The following is a 13,468-nucleotide window of genomic DNA, read 5'->3' on the forward strand; positions in this document are numbered from 1 at the left end:
TAAGGAACATTCTTATTATTTTATTTCTTATCAATACATTATGTAATTTGTATATTTGGATAAAATTTATTAGAACCTAAAAGTAAGAAACCAAAAAAGAAAAGAAAGCAAACTCTTTTTCAAAACCTAAAAGTTGGTAATGGTCATGGGCCCATCTGTTCCAAGCAGTACTGGTAGGACCAGGTCGAAAATAAAAGTTAGTAGTAGTCCGATTTGGCAAGCAGGGACCACTCAGCTATGGCCACGAGAGTGGTTGTGTCATCCCTGGAATGAACTTACAACCCAACCCAACGGAGTTGCATGCCACCTACCCGAGTTTCTTAATATTTTGAGTTTTTTTCTTTTTTTAATAAAAACATTAGATTTTCCAGACTAAAATTTGGTATTCCTGTACTTAAGGAATAGGTATTCCAAAACCTAGCCAAACTCTGGACTAGTCTCAAATATATTCTATAAAAATAATTATTCCATTCTATCAATCTATTCTGTGAATGTCTTATATGTTTTCGCATATGAGATGAGTTGATATTAAAGTTAAAAGTTGAATAAAATATTATTAGAATTGTAATAATTAAATTAAATAAGATGAATTGAGAGGAGCTGTAAACACAAACGAGACTTAATAACCAGTCCTCTCCAAATTACTACACTTCTTCTCATGTATTTTTTAAACGAAGAAAAATCTACTCAATTTATAATTTACTATTATCCTTAAAATAACATGGACAGCTGAGTTTAGGCCTACTACACAACAGGGGAAAAAAAATGTGAAAACTGTGATCCCCATTTCAGTGCCACTGTTTATCAAGGTTGTCCTGCGCATATTCTGGCAGCATTTAGGAGGAATATGAAGTATCATCTACTGAACAAGATAAAGCTCCTGAGAAAACTTGTAAATTAGTCTTGAAGTTGTACTCCACTTTCTACTTTGGTAAGTGCAAGTTTATCAGCATTATTATTATCAGCATCAAGTTAAGTATGAAATAGAGGATGAGGATCAGATAAAAGGAACATAACATTTCAAATTTAACTATGCGATCCAAACAACAACTGGAAAAGAAAGGAACATAACATTTAGGCCTCAACTGTTTTACATCACAAAGCACAACTCCATGCCTTTAGTGTACATATATACAAATGAACTCAGGTTTTTGGAGAAAAAAGGGGTGAGAGTAAACTAAGCAGAGAACAGTATGATGCTCTCTTTATCATTTACCATCCGTAGTGTTTTGTTGCGAAAGAATAAAAGAATGAAGATGATTTTATCAACAAACCAAGAAGAACCAATAGGTCACTGAATTGTACTCATGCTCATCCTCGATGCTTTGATCTTCTCTTACCCCAAGGGCTTATCTTGTGGACACTAGACAATCCTGGTACCGAAGAACAGAGTAGGTACATAACATATATGCTGCTATTGAGATCATGATAAAATGTTGGCCTTTTTGCGCCTGGTCACCGGATTATTAGATCCCTTTGAATGAAGTGCATTAGACATAGATCGCAATCGGTTGGTTATGTTGGTAAATGATGGCCGGGTTTCAGGATCTGGGGACCAACACTCTTCCATCAGCTTCCTCCACTCAGGATAACATCGTTCAGGAATAGGAGGCCGCAGAGTATTCTTCACAATTCCCCCTAAAGAGATGATGAAAATTCTTTAATAATGATTGCATCATGAGGAAAGAATACAAGGAAGTGGGAAGCTGGTTTTGTTTTACTTTTTCTTGAGGAATACAGGTAAATAATATTATTATTTACATTTTTTAGTTTTTCATGATTTGGATAATATTACAGGTCTCCTATGCTATATAGATTTTTACAACATTGGTTTCTCAATATATTTCCTAAAATAAAAAAAATAAAAATAAATAAAAATAAAAAAAGACAAATATATGGACATCCAAGTAAATATCAGAGCTCTTTCACCCATAAAGCCACGTATGGTAACGTTTCCGGTTTAGAGTTCACAGGTTCAACTCAGATCTGAGTTTTTTTCCTTCTCTCACTTGTTTTGAGCTCCAGATCATACCAAATTATTAGTCCACATTTGAACCTTAATCCAACCAATTTTTTAGCCTTTTTTTTACCTCCACTCCCTATCCCAGCCAACCCTAATCCCCACTCAATACCCGCTGCTAAAAAACTCCCGCAGTCTCTAATTCTGGTTGCAGCCTCTTAAAAAAGCTTCAAGATTCAAACATTGTTAACATATTTTAAAAACAAACCCTATATATCTTGCCCATCCTTCAGGGACTCGAGCTATAATATTCTCCCACAGGACCTACTTCATTAATTGTAAACAAAGATTATTGGGCTGCTCTCTGTAATTCCCCATATGATAAGAATAAGATTGGGTGGTGTATGAAATCCCACATTGTTTGGAAAAATGAAGTTATTGCTCTTTATAAGATTCTCAAACAATGTAAGATCTCATATACCATCTACCTTTATCCTTATCATATGTGGTATCACAATCTACCCCTTAAATTCTTGACGTCCTCTTCGGGTCAGTCCATCGTAAATGCATGGCTCAAGTCCCACATTTCTAGTTGGGATAGACTCTGATGTAACACCCCAATGGAAGGTCCAAACCATGACTTATACTCCAAGAGGACTAGTCAATGATACAATTAGAAGAACCCCATTGTAACATTTTAAATAGCAAGAACTTCTCATTTTCAAGCAATGTGTGGTCTCATACACCACTAACTCTTATCTTTATCATATGGGATATCACACTCTCCATGTCAATTTGGTACCAAAGGTTTCTTGCGGTACACCATTGTGCTAGACCACACAACTAAACAGCATATTTAAACCTCACTCCACTGTGGCCTAACACCAAAAAACCAGCCACTACCACCACAATACATCAGCCTCAACTTTGAGTTCAACTCTTGAAACATTCAAAAACATTGGCTATATTTATATTGAAAGTAAATAAAAAGAATTTATTTTCCCTCTTAATGTGATTTTGTTATGACCCTAAAGGTTAAAGGTTTAACCAAATTAATATACAATACTCATTGGGCTTTTGGATCAATGGTTGAGTCTTTAACAATTGGTATCAGAGCAGAGACCACGTCACGGGTTCAAGTCAAGGAGGGGCCGACCTATATGCTAGATTAAAGTGCCTTAGTATTATGTATGTGCATGGTGTTAAGTCATTAAATTCTGATAAATTAGTAAAGCCGCTAAAAGAAAAAGGGCTAACACCGAGTTAAGGTCGATAGAGTGGACTGCCATGAACGTCGGATTTGGAAGTGTGATGGAATGTTATGATCTTGAAGGTTAAAGGTTTTACCAAATTAATATCCAACAGTCCTAGAGCTTTTAGATCAATGATTGGATCTTTAACAGATTTCCAAAACGCCAAATCTCAAACATGGTCCTCTATTCTCTTACATCTCTACATTTCTATATTAAACAAAATACCCTTTCGACAAATGTGGAGGACTAAACTCATTCATTTTCCCTCACTTTACCATCCACCCCTGTTAATAAACATAAAGCCTATAGATCAGGATAACCAAGGCTGCAGCTTACCAGGGATCTTGCTATCTTTAACTACTTAACATCCTCTCTCTCTCTCTCTCTCTCTTCCCCCTCCCCCCTCCCCCCAAGCCCCACATCCCACTTCCCCCTCCACCAATCCCCTATTCATTCTGCTTCAATTTGAACTTCTAAATTGCTAAATATGTCCTACTTTTTGCATCTCAATCTGTGATACCCCATATGATATGGATAAGGGTAGGTGGTGTATGGGATCCCACATTGCTTGGGAAGGAGAAGTTCTTGCTCTTTATAAGGTTCTAGTGGGGCTCCAATTGTATCATTGACTAGTCCTTTTGGAGTATAGGTCATGTAGTTTAGGCCTTCTATTGGGGCGTTACAAATGGTATCAGAGCCAGGTTCCAACCTGTAATGTGGGACTTGAGTCGTGCCACCTGCAATGGACAGGCCCGACGAGGACGTCGGGAATTTAAGGGGGGTAGATTGTGATACCCCATATGATATGGATAAGGGTAGGTGGTGTATGGGATCCCACATTGCTTGGGAAGGAGAACTTCTTGCTCTTTATAAGGTTCTAGTGGGGCTCCAATTGTATCATTGACTAGTCCTTTTGGAGTATAGGCCATGTGGTTTGGGCCTTCTATTAGGACGTTACACAATCTTCATTAAAATTTTGAACTTTTTATTGGCGCACCTTTTCAATGATATCTTCCAGTGCAACCTCCTTCCTTCTCCCTTATCATCATTTCAAGTTGGATACCGTAAAGACATGCATCAGTATGGATGCACGTTGAATGTCCCACATTTTTGTAAACGAGTTTTCAATTCCATTTTTTATTCTAGCAGTTTATTGAGCATTGCATTGTCCATTTATTTGTTACCAGTTACACCAACTGAAGTGATTCCCAAATCAAAAGAAATGGATTTGTTCCATTTTTCTATAATCATGTCAGAGATTTTGCTAAAGACTGACTCCATGCTACTGGTTCAAAGAAATTAAAAAGAACTATTTCGTTGCTCTTTGAAACACCATAAATGCGAAGTTCCATTTCACAATCAGCACTTATTATTTGTGGCGATAACATAAACTTACCAATAATTGCACCACAATGCAAATTTTCGTAAGGTTCCTCCCCAGTCAGGATCTCCCACATTGAGATGCCAAATGAGAAAACATCAACCTGTCAAAAGCAATACCATATGGTTAACTGCTTTACTGAGTGGTTTTTTTTCTTAGTTAAGGCTGACCACAAAATGATTTATTTCCTACTTCACTCCATTACTACATATAATATGGTCCCACTACCTTCTCAGAGACCCGGCTGCTGCTACCATTCAACAATTCTGGTGCCATCCATGGAAGGGTTCCTCGCACACCACCAGACACGAGAGTATTGCGTTTAATTCTTGATAGTCCAAAATCTGCAACCTACAAAAACAAAAACCTGAAAGTATGATCAAACAGAAAAAAATACAAGCACTAAATCTGACAACACAACTTAAATTAGGCAGAATATGCCCAAAAAATCCCACTTCCAAGTATCATTAAACTATGGCTTCTAGCAGGAGGTTTCCAGCACAATTCAATTCATCCCAATTATCTCACCATAAACCTCTTCTAGGGAAATATCCCTAGAAGCCTAATGTGATATGAAGAGTGTTTATCCTATTTTACCTTGCAGATAGGTCGTTGTGGATCCCTCAGGTTGACAAGCAAATTTTCACATTTCAAGTCAAAATGGACAATACTTTTTGAATGCAAATACTCCATACCAAAAGCTGCATCCATGGCAATTATAAGCTTCTTACGCCAATCAAGTGATCTGCACAAAGAATCCAAATATACAAGCAAATGGATAAACAACCATTGGAAGCAAATATACAGAAAATCACTGGAGGATAATAATTACCTATCCTTCTTAAGTAGGACATGCCTAAGTGACCCATTCACCATATACTCAGTTACAGTTGCCAAGGTTCCTCCAGTTCCATCAGGTACGACACCATAAAATGCGACCACATTTGGATGGTGAAGATTTGAGAGAATCTGAGCCTCTCTCCAGAAGTCTCTGGTCTAATACAATGGTTAGTGCACAATTTAAAATTCTAGCCAAGTAGGCATTAAGAATATGACATTCCAACGTAAAATTTCAAAAATAAAATTTTCTTCTTCTTCATTGGCTTTTTTAAGCAATACACGGATGAATGTGCATATATAATGAATGCATACCAAAGACCCAAGTAACTGTGTTCATATGTAGAAAACTACACATATTCCAAAATCAGAGTCATTAATTATAAGGTTTTCTTTTTTTCCTGGGCATCCTGCATAGCATCTCTCCAGCAATAATGATTTCAAAATTCCAAATCACTAAGTAAAATGATCCTTTTAACTTTTCTACATATTATCATTATTTGGGGGAGAACATTAAGAAGAAATGTATGTAGGTACCTACCAACCGTTCTTGTTCTGATGATCTCCCTGAAAAGCAAGTCTTTTTTATTCTCTTTATGGCAACACCCGTTCCTCTCCATTTTCCATGATATACAGTCCCGTATGTACCAGATCCTAATTCCCACAGTTCTTCAAGATCAGCATTCTTTATTATCTGAATATTGAGACAAAAAAATCAGTTGAAAGTAGAAATTCTACCAATGAAACATAAAGGATACAAGAATGCAGAAAGCTCCCCATATATGCACAGATGACACAGCATTTCAGAACTACATATATCACCACCAACAAATAGAAGACTGTCAGCTCAGGAGGAAAAGAAGAAGACACTTTCATAACTAAGATACCCCATCTTTTGGGGTATAGCCTGGTCAGAGAGGCGATTAAAAGGGGTCATCAGTAGAAGCAAAAGTTCTTATAGAGGTTTCCTTCTTCCAGAAAAGTCAAATATCCTGGATACGGCTCATGCCTTACTAAACTTTCGCCTAATAAACTACCAAAAAACTCTATTGCTAAAAGAGATAAGATATTTTCAATAAATTGCAAACATTTTAATGAATAGAATTCTCTATCCTAGCGTAGAAGACCTAAAGGTCTCTCAAAACAAGTAAAATATCCCCCACTGCCTCGATAAGATAAAAGTGACAAAGCCTTTATAATCAGTAAATAAGATGATAAACTATGGTTTTCCAATAAAAATATGTTACCAAAAATATTCATATTAAACTAGATATGAATTAAGACAGGAGCATAAAACCTGCAAGCCATATATGCTGGCTTCCATTTCAGCTATGAGTGCATCATTAATTGAATCAGTTGTGTCTTTATCATCAGCCACGGCATCCTATAAAGAAAAGACAGGAAAAAACTCAAACTTCCAAGTATATATGCAATTTGCGGAACCACAAACTCAATCAAGTTCCAGCAATCTTACCTCATACTCAAACTCTAGAATGATGCTGCCCTCCTCTGTTTCTGTAGGAGATACAATATCAATAACATTGCTACTGGTTTCATCCAACGTGCATGGGGCAGCTGCTGATGAAGACTGTACGCAAGCATGAGTAGTCTCATGCACATCTTCCACAATAGCTGGCTCCAGCAGATCGTCATCTTGACTTCTCCTCAGAGGTTTTGTTTCCGCCAATGAGCAATCTTTAACGTCTGACTTCTCACTAATAGGTCTTGCAAAGTTCTCAAACTTCTGATCAAGGTTATTAACAAAGTTATCATCTGCAAGAGAGAACTCTCTCCAGATCAAATCTTCTTCAGTTGGGTTCTGAATAATTTTATGGTCATTGTTATTCAAGTTTGATCTCAAACCACAATTATCATGAACTGCAGATGGGCACAAATCCACAGAGCTCCTTTGCATGGGCCCTTGGAGACCCAAATCTTTTCCACTTGCAGCAGGTTGTTGCAGTGGAGATTCAAGGGAATTAAGGCTACCGGATGACCTAGACATAAGATCAGTCCAAGAATTTTCATTGGGAGACTGTTGTCTGACACCTGGATATAAGCTTGCAGCTTCAGAAATCCCAATCTCTGAAGTTCTTATTCCCTTTTCACCGCTCACTCTTGTAGACAAGGCACAATCCTCATCATGGGCAGTTCCTTGGCTCACACGAAGGAGATCAGGAGGGGTTTTTCCCTGTGGGTAATTTTGGGGGTGCTCCATCCGGTTATCTACAAAAGGCTTGAAATTAATGGCTGAGGATGCTGGAAGCACATGGCCTGAGGCTTGTAACTCTTGTGTAGAAGTACCAACACCAAAAGTATGTTGGTTGGAGTCTAAATTGGGTGATATTTTCTTATGTTCCAATCTGGTAGCAGGAGATCTGTCCTCATGAAGCTTTCTCCCTTGACATGGAAAATAACTTTTTTCATCAAACCTTTCCATAGTTTCCGAAGTAGAAAAATTTTCTTCCAAGTGCTTTGGTATGCTGAAACCAGAATCACTCAAGTCTTTTTCAGCTGTTTGGCATTTCTGATTGCTGCCAACAATACCCTTATGAATAGGTTCATTCCTGCCCAATCTTTTTGAACATGTGGAAGAATTCAGCAAATCCAGTCTACTCTGAGATCCAGTTGAGTCAACATCTACTAACTTACATTGCACATGAGGATAGACGCTATCGATATTCTCATGTTGGTGCAATGATTTTTCTCGTGAGCAGTTTGAATTTAGCAGTGGAGTCACTTGAGCCTTTGAAAAGTTCAAGGGGGACAACGGGCTCATTCCTTCTTGAGAACAGAAAGCAGAGCTCCCTCCATTCTCGTGCAGCTTTGAATCAGAAAATGCATGTGGCATCCGACGATGAGAATCAGCACTGTCACTGGATCCTGAAACCAAACCCAACTGATCTTCTGGTTGAGAGATGGGCTTTTCAGAGTGGGAAGTCCTTTCCTTGGGCGTTGGTCTCTCACACGAGAATCCGTCAAAGTCACTATCATTTTTATCAAGATCTGGAATCACAACTTGTTCAATGGTGTTGCGGTTATGAAAATATTCTCCACCTTGGTCTGTCTGGTTGACATCAAGTTGCTTATAAGGAGGAAGATGATTCGTTAAAGGTACTGCCCCTTGCATATGGTTTTTGTAACCAGCACTGCCACTGCTTGGGTTCTCATGTGGTAGTGGAGTACTGACAAATGGAATGCTGCTCTCATTACTAGCTTGGCATGAGTTATCGCCATGCAATTGCATTGAATCTCCTTCATGAAGCAGGACTGAAGAAAAAGGAGGAGGATTATCCGGAGACCTGCTCATATTCTGGAATTGATTAGAAGACTGAGCAGAATGCAAATCTTTACAACCGCCATTCATCTCTAATTGAACTGGGGCACTAGGAGATTTTCGGAGAAAAGTGGGATTGCGGTCCAAATCAGCTCCAAGCTGACATGCTTCATTTGCCTGTCCACCGGTGTTCCTCCTAGAAATAGGATTTAGGATCCCATTCACAGCAACAACATATTGGTAATCAGGACTGCTCTGTTCTATAGTCTTACCCTCATTGGAAGATTTTTCCTCAGACTCACCCAAACGTATCAAAAAAAGACGGAGCCTTTGAGAACCCTCATGCCTTTCAAGCCCGTTATATTCTTCTATCATGTTTTGAAGATCCTCATCGGAAGACACGGATATCAGGGCATCAAGATCCTCACCAGGAAGCTGATACTTGATTGTGTGAGGATGTTTACAAATACCTAAAGTTTTCTTCACAAGCTCTTCCCGTGTGATATTCTTTGGGATGGAAATAATGCGCGTCTCACCGCCAACATATCTGAGTTTCCCATCGCTGGGCCGGTGAATAATTCTCCCTCCAAAACTGCAGAGAAACGTCATTTTCCTATATTGAGAACCATCTGATGCTCCTGACCCAGGAAAGTTGTTGGATTGAGGGGAACTAGATTTATTAATTGGAGGAGCCATTGTGCCCAAACCAACCCCATCACGATTCAATTCACCAAAAGCCTTCCTTGACCCATGTCCACTATCACCATCTTCCTTGTGGTATTTGATTGATTTGTCAACATAAGCCCCATTCTCAAGTTCCTTGTCAGGCCCTCTTGCAGAGGCATACTCAGAGAGGTCAGAAGCACATTCAGAACCCATTCTCGTCAACCCAAGAATACCATTGCGATCCTCGTAGACCAGATGGCCATTCTCAATGTAATTGAATACAACCTTCTTTTCACGTTTTTGAGTCGAGTCGGGTACAGGTGGAACTCTTCTAGCAGCAACACGGTCCTGAAGAAACTCCGTTGAAAACTCTTCACCTGTCCTCAAAGAGAAATTGTTGTTTACATTGTTCCCTAGATTCGAAATTACCAAGGTTGGTTGTTGCTGGATCCCTTTACCTGATGTGTCAGGAGTCTTTCCGGTCATCGCATCAAGCAACAGCTGAGACGTATTTAGATGCAAAGGAACGGTTTCTCGTCTACTTGAGATATTAATTCCTTCTCCAAACCACAAATTAAGGATAGTCTCTCCGGCAGTCCTCAATATTGGTTAAACCTCCTCACAATTTCAACTCTTAACATTTTCCTTCCCCTGATCATCATATTCTTCACCTTAATTTTATTTTTGAATTAAGAAACCAATTGCGCCAACAAAACTGTTGGAACTACATGGAGCGGTACTGTTACTGAAAGAATTTCTTATGCTTATTACTAGTCATGCTCAATCAAAATAAGAGCGCCAAATCACGACCCGCTTAGCACCAAAGATCCAAAATGGAAAAAAATCCTGATACACCGATCATTTGAAATCTAACTTAATATCATGCCCGATCTTCCATCAACAAGTACGAGCTAAATACATCAAAATTGACATATAAAACAACGTATCAATGACAATTGCTAGATGGGGTTGTTCCAAAACTCAAGACGGATTCAAATGAGCACAGAATTAAAAATAAAACGAAGAGGTACCTGATTCTTGGCATGCTCTGCATCTCTCTGTTTCCATCTGTTTCTGGAGCTACCAGAGCTTGCACTCGCAGCTGGGGGAGAAAGCTATTTCCTTGTGATTAAAACGGTGTAAGATCGAATGGGAAATGCGAAGAATTGGTTTTGAGGAAGGCGAGGGGAAGGAAAAGAAATAGAAGCGTGGGTTACGGCAGCGAGGTGGATTCTATTCAAACTTCTCTCTCGGGCGTCGGAGAGCGACATTGGCGAGAATTAAGCGGCATCGAGACACGAGGAGCGGAGAAAAGAATGCCTGTTTCAACTGTATATAACTATAAAAGTAGTTGTATTGCCCTTTCTCTCTCTCCAACATGGACTCCCCCGTTCAAGTTTCAAACATAAATTTAACCTTAAATACCCGCATAACCTATAAATATACATAATTTGTTTTCCATAATTGGAATGCCAGAAGACATTATTCCTACTTGCCATTTTATCCTTTACTGCTTTTCTGTTATTTTCTAACAGAAACAGAATAATCCATGATGGTTCTTTTCAGTCTCCTGACATGCTTCTAGAAATGCAGTTAAGGCTGTTGAAGAGTACTGCAATGCAAGATTAAAGCCAGTAGAGTCAGTCACTCAGAATCCTTTGTTTGCTACTCGATGGGAAAAACCACCGTCACATTGGGTGAAAGTTAATTGGGATGTGGCAGTAAGAACTCCTCTTAATAAGATTGGTGTTGGTGTGGTGATAAGGGATGTTGATGGTTCTATTTTGGCAAGTTTAATACAACCAAAATTTTATTGCACAAATCCTGTGTTGACAGAAGCAAGAGGCTTACTCTATGCTGTGTTATTTTGTCAAGAGTTAGGACTTGATTCTATCATCTTTGAAGGAGATTTTTGTCAAGTTATTCATGCAGTTCAAAGGTTTGATTCTTCTGCTGGAAGTCTACAGTGCATTACCTCAGATATCTTTAAGCTTCTGCGTACTGCTCAATGGAAAATTCAGCATGTTAAGAGGAACTTGAATGGTATTGCTCATCGACTTGCTCAAGTTGCAATGACTTTAGAACATGAGTTACTAGATATTGATTGTATTGCTGAATGTATTGAACCTCTTGTATTGGCAGAATGTCATATTTCAGTTCAATAAAATTGACTACTATGTTAATTTTTGAGAAAAAAAAAAAACATTTACACGAGGGGGAAAGAAATTTGAGTGAATAAATGGGAATTCATGTCTCTTAAAATTATTATCGATTTTATGGTTGGCCCCGTTTGGATAGTGAAAGTATTTCATCTCATCTCATTATATCAATACAACTTTCCTAAATTCTCACACAAAATATAATAAAAAAATTCAATTTTTTATAAATTTCAAAACAATAATAATATTAAAAGATAATATTATAATAATATTTTATTCAACTTTCATTTAAAATCATCACATCTCATCTCACTATCCAAACTGCATCTTAAATTAGGGAAGAGATAAATATATTAACTGATCTTATAATATTTATGTAATAAAGCAGGGGCGCCCTTAATGGGCGTGTCCCTGCTGCTTCTTATATTGGGATGCCAGGCATAACGCATGTCATTACTCTATGTGTAATGCCTAGAGTTATGGGTGAGTGATAAAAAAGCTCTTAGGTTCTCTCAAAATTTTGGTTCTCTATAAAAAAGCTCTTAGGTTGTGAGCATTTTGAGTGTCTCTCTAGATTTATCTATGTAGCACATGAAGAAATTTATGACCTAACTTATCTCATAAAACCTACTGTTCAATATAGGATTGTTCATTCCTTATAAATATGCCCAATACATTGTCCACATGTAATGTGAGATTATTCATCAATGCCTTCCCTCACATGCAGGCCAATATTTTTTTTGATCTTTGTCATGGGGTAAGTAGTATGGGCCTCATTCATCCTATGGCTGGCTCTGATACCATGAAAACATTCATGGGTCTAACTCATATCATAAAATCAGTTTTCTAATAAAGGATTGATCGTTTCTTATAAATATGCCCAAGACCTTGTCCACAGATAATGTGAGACTATTCCTCAATAGCACACTCACACACTGGGCATAGACAAACTCAGATTGAACAGAGATTTGAATGCTGGATTCACTCATGGAACAACTACACAGATTGACCTTGAGGTATTTCTTTTGTTGCGAATGTTTTCATGAAATCTAACATTGGTATTAGAGCATTAATCAGTTGTTCCCAATGATGTGTGTGTGTGTGTATATATATATATATATATTTGTTTCTTGTTCATGTAATATGCATATTTTTTTCTTGCATTGAGTCTCTATTTAAATAGACATGTTTGAGACTCTGTTTGATATTCCATTTTCTATTATAGGATGGGCAATATATCTTTGTTTACATTAACCTTGCACCATTGAAATATATATCTTACATTTTGAGTCTCTATTTCTGCATTGTTGGTTTGCATCTGTTAATATGAGATATTGTATTGTATATTTCAAATCGATCTATTTGTTATATTGAGAGGGAGGCATGTGAACAGACTCACCATGGCCATGCGCACTGTGGTGCATGCACTGCAAGTTCTACCCACACAGTTGTAACTGTGCTCATCGCGAGTTCAGCCTGCACCATGAGTGTAGCACACTATAGTCATGTTGCGAGCACTACGATGGTGTTGTAGGTGTTGGTGCACCATGATGGTGTTGCACGCCGTGATACTATGCACACCAGTGGTTCTAAGCATGCTAGTGAGTGCTCCTCCAACTCGGAGCAACGCCGAGATGCGACAGCTCACAATAGTGATGACAGGGTGCGGCTGTGTTTCATACTGTTCACATGAACAGTACCCTAATTCTTTTTTTTTAATAAGAACAGTACCCTAATTCTAAGGAAGAAGAAGATTTCGGTCCTATGTTCAAAACGGGCTTAGGCTTATTTTTTAGGCCCAACCCAATTTTTTTAAAACCTATTTTTGTTAATTATAAAAAGGTGGTTTGGGCTTATTTCTCAGCCCAACCCGAGAAGTCTTTCTTAATGGGCTTGATTTTTTGGGCCAACTTGAGAGGTTTTTGAACTATTTTA

At 38.2% G+C, this 13,468-nt stretch overlaps 1 protein-coding gene across 3 annotated transcripts; it reads right to left on the reverse strand.

Annotated features, from left to right (window-relative positions):
* Nucleotides 1–1,038: 1,038 nt before the first annotated feature.
* LOC109006050 lies at nt 1,039–10,757 on the reverse strand. 3 transcript variants are annotated; one of them, XM_035683255.1, is made up of 10 exons: nt 10,406–10,757; nt 9,833–10,285; nt 6,906–9,751; nt 6,729–6,815; nt 5,973–6,125; nt 5,427–5,590; nt 5,192–5,339; nt 4,823–4,945; nt 4,610–4,697; nt 1,039–1,638 (listed from the first exon to the last, which is right to left on the reverse strand). In XM_035683255.1, exons 2-10 carry the CDS (start codon nt 9,858–9,860, stop codon nt 1,424–1,426), a joined length of 3,852 nt encoding a protein of 1,283 aa, XP_035539148.1. In that variant the 5' UTR covers nt 9,861–10,285; nt 10,406–10,757; the 3' UTR covers nt 1,039–1,423. The 3 variants fall into 3 exon arrangements, with proteins under 3 accessions (XP_035539148.1, XP_018840744.1, XP_018840743.1); XM_018985199.2 differs by having other exon boundaries at nt 6,906–10,220; XM_018985198.2 differs by having other exon boundaries at nt 6,906–10,285.
* Nucleotides 10,758–13,468: the final 2,711 nt, after the last annotated feature.

This window comes from Juglans regia, chromosome 1 (genome assembly GCF_001411555.2).
Source record: "Juglans regia cultivar Chandler chromosome 1, Walnut 2.0, whole genome shotgun sequence".
Lineage (NCBI taxonomy): Eukaryota > Viridiplantae > Streptophyta > Magnoliopsida > Fagales > Juglandaceae > Juglans > Juglans regia.

What these genes read in the sequence shown, in the direction of transcription:
- LOC109006050 (XM_018985199.2), bottom strand. Translation starts at nt 9,860, where the DNA reads ATGACCGGAAAGACTCCTGACACATCAGGTAAAGGGATCCAGCAACAA. An exon ending in CACAACGACCTATCTGCAAG is followed by an intron (nt 4,946 to 5,191) that starts GTAAAATAGGAT and finishes TTGTTTTTGTAG; the next exon opens with GTTGCAGATTTTGGACTATC. An exon ending in GCAGCCGGGTCTCTGAGAAG is followed by an intron (nt 4,698 to 4,822) that starts GTAGTGGGACCA and finishes TGCTTTTGACAG; the next exon opens with GTTGATGTTTTCTCATTTGG.